The following is a 19,399-nucleotide window of genomic DNA, read 5'->3' as shown; positions in this document are numbered from 1 at the left end:
ACGTGAGGTGTAAAAAAAAGGCCTAAAAATTTTGAACACATCTGTTCTACGTAGGAAAAGGCAGAAACATTTTCAGGATTATTGGAAATCCTTTGTTAGGATGTTAATCTTGTTAGTGAACGATCAAATCTGGGGGAATATCTAGAGCATCTTAGGGAATTTGCTTGAAATATCCTTCCAGCTAAGTTTTGCAGGTATATGGAGACCTCATAGCAGCCTTCCAGTATCTGAAGGGGGCCTATAGGGATGCTGGGGAGGGACTCTTCATTAGGGACTGGAGTGATAGGACAAGGGGTAATGGGTTAAAACTTAAACAGGGGAAGTTTAAATTGGATATAAGGAGGAAATTCTTTCCTGTTAGGGTGGTGAGGCCCTGGAATAGGTTGCCCAGGGAGGCTGTGAATGCTCCATCCCTGGCAGTGTTGAAGGCGAGGTTGGACGAGGCCTTGGATAATATGTTTAGTGTGAGGTGTCCGTGCCCATGGCAGGGGAGTTGGAACTTGATGGTCTTGAGGTCCTTTCCAACCCTAACTATTCCATGATTTTATGATTTTATTGGCCAGAAAATTTCTGGATTTTAAACACTGGGTCATCTAGAAACATATTTTGAGACCTAATGATCCATGTTACTGTTTACTGTTCTCAAGGAGTTCTGGAGTTAAAGTGTTTTAAGCACTGAATTAAAAGTATACTCATCGCTATAATTTTTTGATAATATAAAATTTCCAAGGTACACTGTAAATTAGTCTATGAAAGTATGCAATTGGAAAAGCTTAATCAACTGATAAAGTAATTTAATGATTAACAAATAGGTAAATGACAGGTAACTAATTGGAGCTGATTTAACACATAATCGCAGCATATCTACAAGACCTTACCCATATCATCAATTTTTTAGCACTTCAACTTTTTTACAAAATTTGCATTGAACTATCATGTAACCTAAAGGATAGAGGGAAACTCAGACTAGTCAAGATTTTTTTCTAAAATGTAATCGATTAGTATGTTTAATTTAAAATTTAAAAATAAGCATTTTTAAAAGATAGTATTTTTAGAAAACTTAAAAACATATTTTGAGAACAAAAGTCCAGTATGTGGAATACAAATGTTAAGTGCTAATTTGGGTCTACATCTTCTGATTGCGCTAAAACCCAATTTTAAATAAATGCAACTCAATTAAACATAAATATTCATCAAAATTAAATTTAGCCTTCTAGAAGAAGTTGCTTAATCATACAAAGACTGTAAGATGCTGAGGTCCTGATCTCAGAGGAGGCTTATGAAGCCCTGCTGTTGTGGAAGAAGCTGCCTACTTGCAGGATAAAATGTGATTAGGTGCTGTACATCCTCAGCCTTCTGTTCTTAGACATGGGGCTTATTCTTTCTCTTTATAAAACCTCTGATGCCTGCAGTGCAGCACAGGGATCACAGTGGGAGAAGCAACTTACAAAAGCAAGCACTTCTAGTCTAAAGAGTATCCTATCACTGCAATCCTATCAATTACTGCATCCTATCACTGTGCAAATGAGCAGATTATGGTCCGGTCTTCATGAGACAAAGACCATTAGCAGAAAAATCCCTTTATTTCTCTTTCATTGGGAAAGAATAACAGTTCAGTTTGCATTGCTCTACATACTTCATAAGTACAAGGACTGAGTCTTGGCTCTGTGAACCATATTACAGAGGAGCTCTTGTTCTCTCCTGTCCATCGCAGGAAAATGTGGCTCTGTTTAGTCTAAGAAACCCCAATTAGAACAATAAATCTTAACTCTGTAAATTATTAGGAGCTTGTTTCAAACACTAACCCTACCCAAATAATCTTAAGTGCTGGAAAGTGCAGATCTGAAACCAGATAGTACAGCCTTTCTTGATGCAAATTTACTCATGAAAACTTTTTGTATTTAGCCACACTCCTAAGCTTATCAGGATCTTTCATGTAATTTCCTAATAATTTCTGTATTATGTGGATTTTATAACATCACATACATGTCATCATTCATTAAAATTTGGAAGCCAGCAAAAGATGCTATAGTGTTGGACTTCGGCATCAGACAGGCAATCTGAGCTTCTTTGGGGTCATTACTTTCAGGTGCTCCCGAAAAAGTGAAGGTTTTTTCTAGAGGCTCGTGTTTGTTACTCTTCTTCTCATCTTCTTGTGGGCTTTCTGCCTCAGTGATGCACTCTGGCTCTTCATATTCTAGCTTGGTTTGCACCACTGCATGATTGGTTTTGTCTATCCATTCCTAGGAAAATGAAAATGTTGATGTTGGCAGGGACTGAGATATCAATCAAAAGAGAAATGGTTGCACAGACACTGATTTTCCTTTAGTTATGGCACCTTTACAAGATAAGCCATAATGAAGAAGATTAAAAGGAATCAATATAGACAAGCAGGATATAATATAGTAGGACACAAGAAAAGCAGACTAGCAGGAAAGCAGACAGGAGTCCACAAATGCATGCAAACTCTTACTTGCTGTTGAGACCACTCTAAATACAACTTCATATTTAATCAGGGCCTTCAAGAAACCTTGAATGTGTTCAACACCTGGCATTTGCTCCTTGGTGGACTCATGCATTCTTTGACCCATGCCTGACTTCATCTAAATTAAGACTGACCTTACATAGAGATTTAGGCAACATAGCATTTCTGTATTAAAACTTCAGTATTAATTTGCATTTTATACTTTCTTCTTCAGTTTCAGTTTAAAGCTATATTATATATAAAAAGTTTCATTTTGCACTGAAAAATTATTACTACTCTCTGATATTGTCATTGGGTTTAAAAATGTAAATATTTGACCTGTCTCTACTTAGAGGAAACTTAATAGTAATTAAGATAAAGGCAGCTAAGATAAAGGCAGCTAGACCGCTCTCCATCATCTTTACCCTAGACCGCTCTCCATCATCTTTACCAAGTCTTGGGAAACAGGAGAGGTGCCTGAGGACTGGAGGAAAGCAAATGTCACTCCTGTCTTCAAAAAGGGCAAGAAGGAGGACCCGGGTAACTATAGACCGGTTAGCCTCACCTCCATTCCTGGGAAAGTGATGGAACACCTTATCCTTGGTGCCATCTTAAGGCATATCAAGGATAAGAGGGTTATGAGGGGCAGTCAACATGGCTTCACCAAGGGGAAGTCATGCTTGACCAATCTCGTAGCCTTTTATGAGGAAATAACACGGTGGATGGATGATGGCAGAGCGGTGGATGTGGTCTACCTTGACTTCAGCAAAGCGTTTGACACGGTCTCCCACAGCATCCTTGCGGCTAAATTGAGGAAGTGTGGTCTGGATGATCGGGTAGTGAGGTGGACTGTGAACTGGCTGAAGGAGAGAAGCCAGAGAGTTGTAGTCTATGGGGCGGAGTCTAGTTGGAGGCCTGTATCTAGTGGAGTGCCTCAAGGGTCGGTACTGGGACCAGTATTATTTAATATATTCATCAACGATTTAGATGAGGGAATTGAGTGTACTATCAGCAAGTTTGCTGATGACACTAAGCTGGGAGGGGTGGCCGACACGCCAGAAGGCTGTGCTGCCATCCAGAGAGACCTGGACAGGCTGGAGGGTTGGGCGGGGAATAACTTGATGAAATATAACAAGGGAAAGTGTAGAGTCCTGCATCTGGGCAGGAACAACCCCAGGTTCCAGTATAGGCTGGGGAACGACCTGTTAGAGAGCAGTGTAGGGGAGAGGGACCTGGGGGTCCTGGTGGACGACAGGGTGACCATGAGCCGACACTGTGCCCTTGTGGCCAAGAAGGCCAATGGCATCCTGGGGTGTATTAGAAGGGGGGTGGTTAGTAGGTCGAGAGAGGTTCTCCTTCCCCTCTACTCAGCCCTGGTGAGACCTCATCTGGAATATTGTGTCCAGTTCTGGGCCCCTCAGTTTAAGAAGGACAGGGACCTGCTGGAGAGAGTCCAGCGCAGGGCAACTAAGATGATTAAGGGAGTGGAGCATCTCCCTTATGAGGAAAGACTGAGGGAGCTGGGTCTCTATAGTTTGGAGAAGAGGAGATTGAGGGGTGACCTTATTAGTGTATATAAATATATAAAGGGGGAGTGTCACGAGGATGGAGCCAGGCTCTTCTCAGTGGCAAACAATGAAAGGACAAGGGGAAATGGGTACAAATTGGAACACAAGAGGTTCCACTTAAACCTGAGAAGAAACTTCTTCTCAGTGAGGGTGACGGAACACTGGAACAGGCTGCCCAGGGAGGTTGTGGAATCTCCTTCTTTGGAGACATTCAAGACCCGCCTGGACACGTTCCTGTGTAACCTTATCTAGGTGTTCCTGCTCCGGCAGGGGGATTGGACTAGATGATCTTTTGAGGTCCCTTCCAATTTCTAACATACTGTGATACTGTGATACTGTGATTTAATACAGAAAAATATATCACATATGCTATGTAATGAACTCAAGAACAGTAAGAAAATGAAAGCAAAAACTGTGGCCCATACATTCGACATCCTTTTTGTGTCTAAAGGTTTAACACCGATACACCTCTGTGGCTAAGAGAGGATGCTGCTTACTCACGCCTCCAAAGGCATGAGTGCCAGTGCTAGTTCAACATCAAGTCTCACAGCACTTCAGAAACATAAAGCAGCACTACACTGATTGTATGAGCTCTGGTATTTGTTCTGTGGATCCTCTTGGTGATATCGCATGAGGGGAAGGGCTTTTCTCTTGGGTCAGAGACTGTGGGTTTTCTTTGCGGAGCAAGTATCAGTAGATACTTCTAAATTATTCTCAACACTGCAGAGATTACAGACTTGCTAGGATGGCAATATTTACCTGGAAGTTTCCATTATGGTCACTGAAGAGATCATCAAATATGTGTTTTGGGTCTGGTACAGAAGGCATGACTGACTTCTGAAGCCTGCAAAGAGGAAAATAAAATACAAATCGACTTTTTGTTGTAGTGTAATCATTCATACAAAAATCTAATTCAGCACATTTCTGTAGCCACAAATGTATTTTATATGACAGTACTTTAAGCTTGGGTTTTTTTCAATGTGTTTTAAAGTGAAAAGCAATTACAACAGTGTGATAAAACTATGAGGCTAAGAGTGACTGTTCTGCTAGATTTCCAGCCAACCCCATCCTAGTAAAATCTGATCTTTATACAAATTTCCAACTAGCTAGTACGAGCAATTCTGCTCCATGCAGTAGTCAGAGCTTTACATTCCCTGGTCCCATTCCCCTAGACATGAACTTGGTGCAGAAGCCAGCTGTATTGGCTGACTTAGTGAACACAAACTCAAATATGAAACAGAATTATAGAGAAAAAAACCCCTCAATTTATGATCTGAAGAGTTTACCGCAGTCCACCATGCTTTCAACTCTGAAGATAGGGAGTTTTTGGTTTTTGGTTTATTTTTCTCTCAGAAAGGCCAAACCTGGAGCCCTTGCAGGGTTCTTTATTATTCGGTTGTTTTTTTGTTTGATTTGGTATTTTTTTTTAAGTGCAGATTCTAAACTTGAACACAGTCATTCAACTGCAAATCCAAATATTGATACAGTCTTATTAAAGTCGAATGCATTGAAGCTTACATCAACCTACAGCAAGCAGACACTGAGTCTCATGAAAGTTATACAAAAGAATGCCAGTTCATAAGAAGTAACCAAATTTATTGCCTTCTCAGAATTTAACAAGATTCTTGAAAAAGAGAAATAATTAAATGGAAGAGACAGAATTTTATCCTGAAACATTGTCTTTCAACAGAGCCGTTCAGTTTTTGAAAATTTAAAGGCTTAGTTTTTGGAAGGCCAATATACATTATCCTTCAAATAGTAATAAAGCTACTGATTTCCACATCTTCATGATGACTTTATCTATCAGATAAGAATTTTGGTGCTAAGAAACTTGATCCTGGATCATAACTCTGTTTTTATGACATGGTTATTTATTAGTAACCAATAAAATTATATTTACCTCTGCCATTTACACAGAAGAATCAAGAGGATAAGCATCACCAGAAGTACTGCCAGCATGCAACTTAACACAATTACTGTGTTTGACTGAGGTTTCATATCATCAGTACATGAACCTAAGAACAATCACAAAAATGTATGTGAAAAAGTTATTTTTTCTTTAACAGTATTTCTAATCATGATACAACATTGACTGTTCTTAAAACAAAACAAAACAGAAATAAAATGTTTTAAGAACAAACAAGATAAGCTGAATGGTTAAATTGAAACTGAAAAGCCACCCTTCCCCAAAACTTGCAAAAGAAGAAAATTGTGTTTTTGTTTAAATTGACCTGGTTCAGGACAAATGAGCAGGCTCACAGGCAAGGAGTAGGTGTATTATGAATGAATTGAATATTTCTCACATCTTCATCACATTCCATTGACAGTGATAAGCAGCTTTGTGCTAAGATCTATATTACGTATACTGACTCACAAGTGAGATTTTACATGTAGCCTGAATGTCTTATTTCCCAAGATAAAGCAAACAAACAAACAACATCTCCCCTATCTATCTCAGCAAACAAAAAGGCAGCAAACCACAAGTGGCAATGCCCAGAAAGTAACTGGTGGCAGGATAACATTTAGCACACAGGTAGATAAAATTAATGGATTTGTACACTTTTCAGCATTCTCATTGTTTATCCTGCAGCTTTTGTAATGCCACCTCAAAATTCTACTTGCTGCTACTGACCTGCTTTCCACATAAATGCTATAAAAACTAAATGGTTATTCATGCAGAAGCAACTGTCCAGCCTGTTCTACCTGCCTGTTTTGGTAAGCTTGCTAGAGAGCCACAAAGAAAGTAAGGTCTTCAGAATCTGTGAAATTTCTTGAATCCAGCTTTGTTCAGAGCTTCATCTGATGCTAGATTGGGGTGAACAATAAGCCATCAAAGTCCTCAAGTGCTTGCCTCAGTGAAGGGGCTCTGCCAATGTCACTTCAGATCCAGGGGCTCCCAGAATGACTAAACAATTAGTCTGCTAGGGGCTTTTATGTGTGCACCCCTCAGAAGGTGCACAGGGAGACATCATCTTCTGATTTCTGGCTTGCAGTTTTCACCACATTGGAAGACATATTTGCAGGTTCACCATTTGCATGGTGAAAGACGTCTCTCTGCAGGTCAGCATTGTGCCTACTACTAGTTCACAGAACATGTGTACTTAAGATTTCATCCCAGCTTGTGTATACAGATTTTCTTCAGCTGAGTAATAGCCCACTGCATCTTTGAGAACACAGACCTGGGTACACTGAACACCTGGTAGTTTTGATAAAGCCTAGTGGGTGGCATTTTGTTCTTAGCTGATATGACATGAATTTGCACCTATGAGCATCAGACTTCCATGACCTCTGGTCCTATAGTTTAACTGGATGTATTTTCAAAACAAACTGACTTCAAACTGGGGCTTCAAGGGCTTTCTTATGGTTCAGGTTTGATATTTACATATCTTATGTGGACACCCAACACACACACCATGCATCACATCTATGTCATTGGTGAACCCTAGACACTATTGTTAACACAGATGATACTCAACTTTGCTGATTATGGCATAAATCGAGTGTGCTATGGGTCGTCAAGATCAAAATGGACATGACTTAAACATGGGCATTTTGACATCTGCATGAACTTTCTTCAATAACAAAAGATGCAACATTAATTTGAAGTATGTTCCCAGCATCCCAGCCTGCAGTCACCCCTTCCCCATTTGTACTTAGACAATATATGAATGTAGCACAGCTGTTACCTAGCAAGGTGCCATTCATCCAAAATGTTTCTGCTTCCCAGTCACTGCTGTAATTAACTACGTTGCAGTAGGGTACTAGCCTCTTCAGTCTGACCCGGAAAGAATAGCATTTTCTTGAATCAAAGCCTTGCTCTTCAACAGTGCAACACTTAGAAGTTCTGGACTGAGAAGGAAGGTGTATCATCATTAATTCTGGTTTTCAAGATGGTGCACATGGTCACAGCTAGGATAAAGGATAGGTCAACCCAAAACCTCAGAATAATTTTTACTCAAGAGTTTTGAGAAATTCTGTTCCTTGTCTGACTCTTCACTATTCATATCCATTCCTTATGGTCTGATACTGAGTTGCAATCCAACAATTATTACTAAGTGCACTGTTACAGTTGCATATTTACAATATGCAAAGACACTTCAATTCATAAAATATTTACAAGTTATATTTAAGAATGGAAAGCTTAAGTCAGTTAAATAATATTTGAAATACTTAACAGCTAATTTCTGAATAAATAAAAATTCCATGTCATCTCTTTTCTTTCATTCTATTTGTTATTTTCTCTACTCTGCATCCTGCTTTTCTTCCAAAAGATCTTCAATTCTGAATGTATAACCTTTCCTTAGATTGTCCTCATCTCTTTGGGTAACAAGATATAACTCAAAAAATAAATTATTTCTGGCAGGACACATATCCAGGCTCTTAAAAATCCAACTGTTTTCTACTACCAGTAATATTTCAAAGTATAGGATTGGAGAACAATTTCAAAACAACTCTATTTTACATTCTCTGGAGATGTTACTTCCCTTCCAATGTTGATTAAAAATGTCATATCCAACTCACTTGCCACTGTTTGTCAAACTTGCTTTTGTATTGAAGCTCAAGTCTCAAGCACTTCACAGCTCTCGCTGGTTTATTACAGCTTACAGTAACGGTGTCATCATTCCAGAAGAAGGTCACATTTTCTGGTCGATTGGGCTTTACTAAGAAGAGAGAAACAAATTTTGCTATAGTCTCTTAAAAAGAAGTATTTTATAGTTAAAATTATTGTTACTCTTTCCTTGTCCTGATGTTTCTAAGTACTAAGTGAACAAGGTGGTCTTTCTTCTTGGAGGACGCATTTTTGTAGCTCACCTGCTTATTAAACATCAAAATGGAATTTGACATGGTGACACAGCTCACAGTTCAAGGTGTCACCATTCAAAGGTAGACACTATTTCATGTCACGAATCTACTGCACATACTTAAGGAAGAGCTATAATCTCCTCATACTCCCTGCAATCCAAGAGGAAGAAAGAGACTTCCTCACTGGAAAAGGACTGACAAATTCAGTACCATAAAATCTACAAGACACAGTTGTGCAGATGCTGGAGGCTATGTAGGATACAGTCTGGCATCTGAAAAAGCACTGGGTGCCTATCTGTGCACAACTGAATATACCCCTCACTATTTTGGATGAGCCAAAATGCATGCAATTTTTTGATCTATGAAGCTTGTAACCTTCAGTAGCAGAAAATAAAAAGGTGAGAAGAATGTTAGCTTTTCTCTCAATCCTTCTAGTTGCTTTTTTGTATTACAAAAATTCTGCCTTCCTAATTTAAAGACTGAAGTGATATTTGTGGTTTGTTACCTAACCCTTCTGAAATTCATTTTCCTATCAGTGCATGTTTAATATACAAAATTTGAGGATCAGGCTGCAGCTTTCCATAATTTGTCAGATATTGGTAAAATTATGAGATCCAAAAACATTCTCAAAGTTAGATACCATGACAGGTTTTTGTTTCATCCCTTTTGCTAAAACATTATTAATAAATGCTAATAATGTACATGGATTTTTTTCCAGATAATGATACATTGTATATTTTCTGGATTATTTTTTCAGATAAAAGTTTTTCCACTATAAATGCTGTAATTACGTGAAATTCCACAAGATTTTGACAAACTAATCTCATGCTAGATGCAAAATATGTATTTGGGGGTGGGAAAAACAGGAACATCATCTCTCTACTAGTAGAAGGATGTCTTTTATTCTGTCAGACTCTAGCACAGTGACTCTTGTTGACATCTGATGGTGGTTTTATGACAGCCTCTTCAATAATAAGTAGTTTGCTGCCTCGCATCACATGGAAGATGAAAAAAAATAAAATTGAAAATATGAGATCACACAGAACTAAAACAAGAAACTATTTAATTTTATTCATTTTCCTTATGGAATACTGAGCAGGCCTGGACTAGAGTCACACCCATATATTTCAGTATTTTCAGTCTGATTTTTAAACTGTGCTTTGGGACAAATCTGACTGTATCATCTCATTTAGCTGCAGCTACATACAGGTCTGAGTAACTACTAGTGACCCCAAGGGATGAAAATCAGTATGAAATAGCTATAGTTTATTTTGCCGCACACACTAAGAATATTTTGTACACCAGTATAACTGATTTCTCCTCAAATTAAGGACAACTAGAGAATCAGTGAAGACACTAGGATTACAAAAGTAGTTGTGATTTATACACTTACTATAAAACTCAGATTTTAGTCTTTTAGAAAAAAGCTCTTCACTTCCATTGTTATTCCTGATAGAGATGGCAAGGGTGGGTCCTTCTGTCTTAAAAAGACATCCAGAATTATAATCTTGATCCAATAAATATGTGGGACATGGTTTCCAAACTTTGTACTTGCTTTCATCAAATCTATGAATGAAATAATATTGGTGAATGGAACACTCTTTCAGTTAACACAAGTTAATTCCTTTTTGTTATTCTTTCTTTTTCTTTTCTTTCTTTTCTTTCTTCTTTTCTTTTTTTTTTTTTCAAATGCTGCTATCAAGGGAAGTCTGCACATGGAGTTTCTTGAAGTAGCAAATTTCATAGTAGTGCGAGGGAATCCATTAGCCAAACCTCATTGACTTTCCAGCCCTGGGTTTCTATGCAGTTTAAAATAATCAAGTTTCCTTCATTTTCTAAAAAAGAGAATGACTTGCTCAAACAGATGCTTTCGTGACCCTGTTTCCAAGACTGTACTGTTAAAAGTTCTTTCACGTATAGTAGCCAGAAAAAAAACTGAAGATCACGCTCTGTGACTATCTTAAACAAAAACATTAAATTTCTATTAGTCATTAAGGTAGTCAGTTAATAAGAAAAATATGCACATATATGAAAAAAACACTTTCAATAGTGTAATTAGCATAAGCATTTAGTACACTGACAGGAGAGGGTCAAATCTTTCATATAGTGTCTGCTGTGACTGGCTATTCAGCAGGCTTATTTACTTGCACACTGCTGTAGCAGGTTGTGAAGATGAACAAGTTTCATACTGGATGATTATCAAATGTTAAAAACATTTTCAGGTACAAATCGCAGAAGAGTCAAATGTACTTAAATATTTCAGCTTACCAAAGTAAATACTTTAAGAAGAGAAGAACAGGTATTACAAATACTCACGTGTAAGAAAATGACACATTCTCTCCAGGAAATAGTTCTCTTGCTGCCCATGTGATCTGCATCTTCTCATTATTGAAGTTGATTATTGTGGTGCTGATCGCATTTTTCCAACCTACCCATGATATTAACAGAGAGTATGATTTCAGATCCTGTTTGAATGAGCATTCCTTGACATTGGTAGGCAATCAGTATTTCAAAGATATGTATGCAATAGACTCAGATGATCATAAAATAAGAAGACATAAGAATAACTAAAATGCAAGGAAAGAGAGTAAAATAACCTAGAGACATTAAAATTAGAATCTCAAAATAGCAAAATGAAAGCACACACAGTTTATTGTGTTTGCATGGCCAAGTTTTGGTAGCAGGGGGTCTACTAGGGTAGCTTCTGTGAGAAGCCACCAGAAGTTTCCCCTGTGTCCAGTACAGCCAACACCAGACAGCTTCAAGATGGTCCTGTCTCTGGCCAAGACTGAGCCCATCAGTGATGGTGGTAGTGCATCTGGGATAACGTATTTAAGAAGGGGGAAAAGAGTTACTGCACAGGAGCAGCTGTACCCGGAGAGAGGAGTTAGAATGAGTGAAACAGCCCTGCAGACACCCAGGTCAGTGCAGAAGGAGGGGAGGAGGTGCTCCAGGTGCCGGAACAGAGATCCTTCCGCAGACCATGATGCAGACCATGGTGCAGACTATGGCAAGGCAGGCTATGCCCTGCAGCCATGGAGGTCCACGGTGGAGCAGATTTCACCTGCAGCCTGTGAAGAGCTCCATGCCACAGCAGGTGGATGCCCAAAAGAGGCTGTGACCGGATGGGAAGCCCGTGCTTTTAGCAGGCTCCTGGAAGGAGCTGTGGCCCCATGGAGAGAAGAGCCCACGATGCAGCAGGCTCCTGGCAGGACTTGTGACCCACGCTGGAGCAGTCTGTTCCTGAAGGACTGCACTCATGGAAGGGACCCACACTGGAGCAGCTTGTAAAGACTCATGTTGGAGAAGTTGATGGGGGACTGTCTCCCATGGGAGGAACTGCACGATGGAGCATGGTAAGAGTGCGAGGAGTCCTTCCCTATGGAGGAAGGTGCATCAGAGATGATGTGTGATGAACTGACCACAACCCCTATTCCCCATCCTCCTGTGCTGCTTGTGGGAAGAAGGGAGGGAATTCGGAATAATAAAGCCCAGGAAGAAGGCAGGAGTGCGAGAAGGTGTTTTAAGGTTTGGTTTTATTTCTCATTACCCTACTCTGAATTGACTGGCAATAGATTAATTTCTCTAAGTCAGGTCCGCTGTGCCCATAGCAGTAATTGAGTCATAGCCAATTAATCCAGGCTAATCTGTCTAATTCAGAACCCTTACCAGGTGAAGGGTGACAACTCAAAACTCTTACTTGGACTTGACACCTGGGCAGCCCCACTGAAAAACACAGCAGTGAGTTTTCTGATTTTTTGGAGGGTGGGCTCCACATGCAGTGTTTGCCCATTGTTCTCCAGCTGTGAGGTTGCAGCAGTTTTCCCAGGATGTGAAAGATCCACTTGCACCAATTTCTAGTGTTAAGTGGTGTGGGGTGGGTTTATATTACAACATTGGTCTCAGGTTGCTCAGTACTGTAGGGCTGCTAGTACCTAAAGTCTGAAGGGAATTGTAAAGAAAACAGGTAACTTTACTGGTGAAGAGTAGGTGCTTGCAGATGTCAAATGTTTAATAAATGTTTGGGAAGATCTTGTAGAATTTACCATGAAAAAGTGCCATAATTGCTCTAAGGTGTTCGGTCAATTTGGTCAAGAGGGCTGTACAGGTACAGAAAAAAAGGAGGAAAAGGAAAAAGGGTATTTATAACCTAGGTAGGCAACACCACTAAAGAGAAGAAAGGAGAGGAAAAGTGTTATTTGAATCCCTCCAGGAGTGAAATACTGCAATGATATGTGAGTTATGATTTATTACTCCAATTTCAGTGTGGTAAAATAATATTGTACTGCTTAGCCCTTCTCCATGAACTTTCTCTTACTGGGCACTATAAATAACTCTTTTTTTTTTTTTTTTTTTGGTAAACTGTATTTATAGGTAAAGTGGTGGAATTAACACAGCACCGGCTCATTAACTGTGAGAGAGAGCACACAGAATTTGCTCATGATTCTATTTATTTTCTTAATACACCTGAGGAAAACAATGGTGCCAATATTTACACCGAGTTTGCTTCTCAGGTGCTGTGTGCTTGGGAAGCTCCTTGAAACTGTGACTATGTATCCCACAACTCTGACACTGACAGCAGAGAAAGTAAAGATTTTGGTAAAGTGATAATCCTCTCTTCCCTCTCTTTATAGGCCAAATTTTGAAGTCCTTTTTCAGGGTGCCATATTTACCCTCAATTCTAGTGCAAAAAGAAGACAAGCATCAAAACCTAGAATCCCACAAAGTTCCTTTAATGGGGTGTTTGATCTCTTCAAACTTGCAATGAGTGTTTGGCTCTAAAGGTGAATAATAAGGAATCCAGAGGGACCACACAGAATTTCCACACACTAAGGAGCAGACATTCCATAAAACCTAAGGGTCTGATCTGACTGGTCTGTTGGAAGGAAACAAAAGTCACAACTGCATTCTGAACCTTGGACAACACTCATTTTTTTTTTTTTCACTCATGGTATGATGGCTTTGTACTACTTCTTAGATGCTGCAATTCAGAGATGCACAGTAGATCCTGGGTTTGGCAATGTATATTTTTTGAATAGCAGGGAAGAATATCAGTTTGGCTCCAGGCCTGCAGTGATGTACTGGTGGACTCTGCACACTATGAGCAGTCCACTTGACTTGAGCAGGATTACTCAGAGCACATCAGCTTAAGAACACATATAAATCTTTCTAGGATCTAGGATTACATAATATGTAAGAGCCTTACATATTATGAATTGAAACTCTGTGATTTTAGCATTTAAATATAAGTTCCAGCAACTGCAGTTATGTACTAAAATGGAAGCTAATCCATTATGAAATACTTTAATAATAAATAGAACCACTTAATAGAAATAAAACAGAAATTGTAATAATCTAAATATATATTCGCTTCTGTGCTCTAGTTTTTAAAAACTTCATATTAAATCAGTTTTTAACAGAATTAACTGTGTAGGACAGAAGAGGCTTTACCAGTCTTTTTAAAGACTGTGTTTCTAGAGCTCTAGTCAAATCAGTTTGCTACTGTGCTTTCTAATTTCATGTTTTGTAGCCGTTTTGAATGTAGTATGAGTTGTGTTTTGTATAAATTTTCAGTAAACATTTTCATGCTTCTTTTCAACTCATAGCGTGTATGTGGTTGCACAATTGACATTTCTACATGGAAAAGTGCATAGCCCAAGTGAGATTTTAAAAGTTTGGATGCAGTTGGCATCAAGTCCTCTGAGGGTATGTAGAGGTTATCTGAAATAGGGTATTTTTTTTCTGATGATCTTTCTTTTGCCTTTAACTGAAAGGTGGTTAGTTTCCTTTCCTTTATTTTTTTCACTTTTTTGAAGCGTCTATACACCTATACTTCTAGAGTCAGGATCATTCATATATTTGCTTAATGGAAGGAGACTGAGAGAAATAAAATTAAGTTTTTATTAATGCACCTTTAACACCATAGATGGTTCCCAGTTAATGTGCCAGCAGCTCCTTAATAATTGTAATTATTTAAAACATTCTTCTATTCATGATCCTATAGCACACAATAGACCAAACTAACACATTCATCATTATTCATTGTCTTATGATAATGGGTAGATGGAAAGGTCAAAAATATTATGAATAGGCAGTCCCTGGCTAATGAGGTGCGGCAGCAACTTTGTGTCTGAGAAATAAAACCTGCAAGTGTGTCTAGGTATGCAGTATGCTGCAGTGTTGTAGCACACATACCAGTACTCTGGAGCATGAGCTTCAGGAAGAATTATCCAAGTCCACATCTTTGGTAAAATCAGACTGGGACTGGAAGGGCTCCACAAAAGATTTTAACCTCACAAGCACTGCTGGGCTCTTCTCCAGACAGACATGTAGAAAATACTACTATGGTGTATGGAGAAAGTACTTTTACAGGGGGAAAAGAAGAAATTTCCTTGAACAAAAATTTATGCAGACACAACCATGAGCAAGAATATGAGCAAGTACATTCCACCTCCAAGCCACTTTTCACAGTTTATTACTGATAAAAAATACTATTGAGGGTGAGCATAGTAAAAAGGTAGAATGTCATGGAACAGAACAAAAAAGAGAAAAAAGAGGGGCAGAATATTAATCTGCAAAGATAACAGAATGGAACATACATGTACTGGAACAGTTGCAACCTCATTGAGCACAACAAAGAAGAAAAACCACTTCTGATTTCCTAACACTAAGGAAACTTGATAAGTAACCACATGTTGAACTTCCACATATCGATGCACACCGTACAGAAACTACTGGAAAGCAAGACCTAGATTTGAGCTTACAGTCTTTGGTTACCCTTAATACTACTGGTCTATCAGAACAGATTCATTTCATTAATAGGAACACATGTAAGTCAAAGAGGAATTCTTTGCACACAAGACTGTTGACTCAAATGCACAGGACAGACTGAATAGAAGACATCTTTTCAAGAAAAGGAACAAGACAGCAAGACAATTTTTTATAGACATTTTGAGACAAGGCATAATCCTTATAGTGTACAACTTTATGTCCTTAAAACCCATCAAACTGAGTGGGGTTTTTTTCAGAGGATCGCTGACCATTGCTAGGTATGACAACACTTTAACAAGCATCAAAACTGTAAGTTTCAACTTTTGTTCCACAAAGTCATGCCACCAGTACAACATGCCTGTAGGTGGTTGCCATCTCAGGACAGCAAAGAGTCATGTCCTGTCACAAGAAAGCCAGTGACTCACAAGGGCAATTAACACTGGAAAATCAGGTGGTGTTTCATTGCCAGAAACAGTATTTACTGTATGTAGAGCAGAACAGAGAGCTGATTATAGGTTGATAAGATGAGGGCTTAACTTTAAAGTACTTCTTTCTCTTCATAAAATGAATGACAGGGAATTTGTAGAAAATTAACATGAGTGAATATTAGATTATCGGTCTATGTGTTGGGCTTTATGATTTCTGTAATAATCCATTTATCTTTGGCAAACTGTAAATAATGGCATTGCAGACCAGCATATGAAATATTTTGGGGTTTAATGTTTTTATTAATTTAGTGTTCAATTATTTTTTTGTCTTGATGCTTTTTAAGTGCAATATATTGCTGGATATTTTGCCAGTGTGTTAATTCTTCCAGAATACTAAGCACTGAAGTCTTACCTGGAATCTGTCTTACCCATCTTTGTTCAATGTGAAGGCTAGTCTTTTTTTGACAGTCTATTTTGTTATAACCTATGCCTTCAACAGTAAGCAGTCTTACTTAAAGAACAGACACAAGTTAAGCATGTTCTGCCCTGATTTTTAATTAGAAACTTCATAGAAATCTGTCATTATCATCATTGTTATTGGGATTTTTTAAGAATCTACTTTCGTCTATCTCTGCTGGATATCGACTTCTGTTTAGTGGATTCTTTTCATCAAATAAATTACTTAATATTGTAACATATGAGGTAAAGTATGCACAGAAATATTTTTAACTAATATATCAATTTCTTAAATAAATATCTGGGGATTTAAACTTACCAGGAGATTGTGACTGAGAAGCCACCAGGTTGCCCAGTGTGAAGAGCATTGTACATGCTTGAAAGATGAGTCTCATGGTTGGAATTACACAACAGGTGATGAAGAGATGAGTAATTGTAATCTCTGGACTTTACTATTTGATTACTTTATACCAGAGGCTGCAGGGAACTAGAGGAAATGACTGCAGGAAATAAAACAATGACATATCTCTAGCTATAAACAAATCAGCAGGGCAGGACTTTGGAATGCACACCTTTTACATATTACGTTAAAAAAAGCAATTTCTCAGAATATGAGGATCTCTCTTGTCAGCACCTTGCTTTATCTTTTCACAGCTGTGTCAGTGGTGGCAGGAGCCCTGATCCAATTGAGGACCAGGTCGCTGTATATAGCTGTGATCACATAATTTCATGGATGAAGCACTGACCTCAAAGTGCCCAGTGACTAAGGGTAGGAGAGGTACAAACAGCCTGCCTCCCCACTTACAGATCAGGAGTTGCTCCTTCTAGCAGGTGTTTATACTGCCACTCCACATGCCTAGTGCACTTCAGCTGGCTTGAGCGACTTCTTCCCCTAAATCAGAGGTAGAAGTTGAAGATCTTTTTGTGACAGAGAGAGGTGAGCTGCTAGGGGTAGGCAGGCTGTTACATAAGAAGAAGCACTAGGATGAATTTACTCCTATGTTACCTGGACGTATATATGTTGATGTAGTTTCCAAATATATCCATACGCATAATATTCTTTATATATATATATAAAAGTACATATATATGGCTTGGCTTAGCTTCGCTAGCAAAGATTTGGGAAGGCCTTTAGCCATGCTTACTACAAGCACGATGACGAAGGGCATGTGGGATAGACAAATCTGGTTGGAAAAAAGCTGCTTAGGCAATCAGGAAGTGTCTGACAGGGACTGGCAGCTCCTGGGGCAATATACATATACACACACACTATACCTATACCTTATACGCCCATATACTTAAAATTATACATAGGAAGTGGGAAATAGAACAATGTTTTGCCTGAGATGAAACCTATTTCAGAACCAGCAGAACTTAAAATCTTGTAATAGTCAAAGTTATCATTTCTAAAGAGACCTAGAATCTGTAGGTCTGCAGCAAACTAGGCTATGCTAGCAGTACAGCAAGCAGGAGCAGTAGAACAGTGTGGCAAAGCAGTTGGTGCAGCAGACTCAAGAGCCATGCAGTGCCCATGGGGACAGTGGGGTGTCTTCCCTAGACTAGCACCAGTCCAGCCCCATGAGCTGAATGCCTGTTAGCAGTCAGAGTCTGCTAGATGCCCTCCTGGATCACATCTTCTAGTCTAGGCTCACCCAAGAGGAATCCAGGGCTCCACTGTGTGAGCAGAAGCATGGGGATGATTTGGAGATTCACTTCACAAGGATGGTCCTAATCTGACTTAAGTCAGTGTGGCCCTAGCCTGCTGTTCTTATCCAGCAGGATTTCAGGAAGATAGTCCTGAGTGACAAAGCACTCTCTTCTCTGGGCTTAATAGCTTCTTCCTTCACATCCTGGTAAAGGTATGCGGTTTACTTTTCTATGGATACATGAAACAGGCAAGCGGACCACCTCCCTTCAATTCAATTCTCCCTTCATTATACATCACACAAAACAAGCTGCTCCATGAAATCGAGAGGCAAAAATATAAATGGTAGACCTCAATACCTATCTCCATTTCCTAGGTGGCCTCAAGGTTTTTCTGTGCTGGCATCAGAAAAAATACAGGAGCCTTCTTCTTATGCAGAGTCATGCTTGGGCAGATGAATGACTCAGTCATGCTGCATGCAAAGTGGCCTTTGTGTGCAAAGGCACACACACAGTCCTGCCTTCTGGAGACCTCATCTCCTGCGCTACTTTTTGCCTCCAGTTTCTCAGATGGAGAGAGCAGAATTTTGCCACACATGGTACTAGGTAGGGAGCTGGATTATGGCTGGAAATACACCCAGATGTGCTGCCATGATTTCTGTTTAGGCTGATTTTCATTCCTCTCAGAGCCTCCCCTAACATGTTCACTGGCATTTTAACCCAACAGTACTGTTTGCCAGATGAGACCAGTATCAGCTCTGTCACATCATCAAAGCCTCCAAACAGGTGTTGTGATCTGGCTGTTTACTTTTCTTGAGCTGGCTACTTTCGTTGCCTTATCCATTGCATATCCCAGGAAGACCTTGTATTCAAATCTCAGTGACTCTTGGAAACCCCAGCATAACTATCTGACACACATACAGTAGCTGTTAAGCCCCTGCTTTGATCGAGTTCCTGGGGGGGGGGGGGGGCATTAATTCCTGGAACTAAAATAACAAACACCACAGAACTGAAATACTCAACTAGGTTGCAGGAGATAGTTAATGAAAAGCTGAAATAGCTCACTGTTTCCATAGTCAGCATTGCAGAAGCCAGTGAGATAAACAAATGTAGACAGACCTCTAAAGTATTCTGGTTCCCCAGGACATGGTAACTCCCACATGTCCCCATTTGAGTTAAAAATACAGAACATGTGTCTTGCCTTTCCTTCCAGAACCTGTATCTTGAGTGTGGTGGAACTAAATTTGTCCTGGTCTGTTTTTCTT

General features: G+C 39.3%; 1 protein-coding gene across 1 annotated transcript; it reads right to left on the bottom strand.

The window, feature by feature from the left end:
• Positions 1–761: 761 nt before the first annotated feature.
• On the bottom strand, positions 762–16,985 carry CRLF2 (cytokine receptor like factor 2). Its single transcript, XM_061366569.1, has 8 exons — positions 16,810–16,985; positions 11,152–11,263; positions 10,229–10,401; positions 8,554–8,693; positions 7,719–7,881; positions 5,933–6,047; positions 4,792–4,876; positions 762–2,243 (listed from the first exon to the last, which is right to left on the bottom strand). Exons 1-8 carry the CDS (start codon positions 16,883–16,885, stop codon positions 1,971–1,973), a joined length of 1,137 nt encoding a protein of 378 aa, XP_061222553.1. The 5' UTR covers positions 16,886–16,985; the 3' UTR covers positions 762–1,970.
• Positions 16,986–19,399: the final 2,414 nt, after the last annotated feature.

This window comes from Neopsephotus bourkii, unplaced genomic scaffold, assembly GCF_033783945.1.
Source record: "Neopsephotus bourkii isolate Nb327-2 ecotype Australia unplaced genomic scaffold, CSIRO-AGI_Nbou_v1 NB_1346, whole genome shotgun sequence".
Classification (NCBI taxonomy): domain Eukaryota; kingdom Metazoa; phylum Chordata; class Aves; order Psittaciformes; family Psittacidae; genus Neopsephotus; species Neopsephotus bourkii.
The sequence above is the reverse complement of the archived record's forward strand: the minus strand, read 5'-3'. Positions and strand labels throughout refer to the sequence as shown.

Coding starts and splice junctions, on each gene's coding strand:
- CRLF2 (XM_061366569.1), bottom strand. CDS start 16,885: ATGAGACTCATCTTTCAAGCATGTACAATGCTCTTCACACTGGGCAAC. Junction 8,694..10,228: donor ACTAAAATCTGAGTTTTATA/GTAAGTGTATAA, acceptor CTCTCTTCTTAG/TAAAGCCCAATCGACCAGAA. Junction 2,244..4,791: donor ACCATAATGGAAACTTCCAG/GTAAATATTGCC, acceptor TCATTTTCCTAG/GAATGGATAGACAAAACCAA.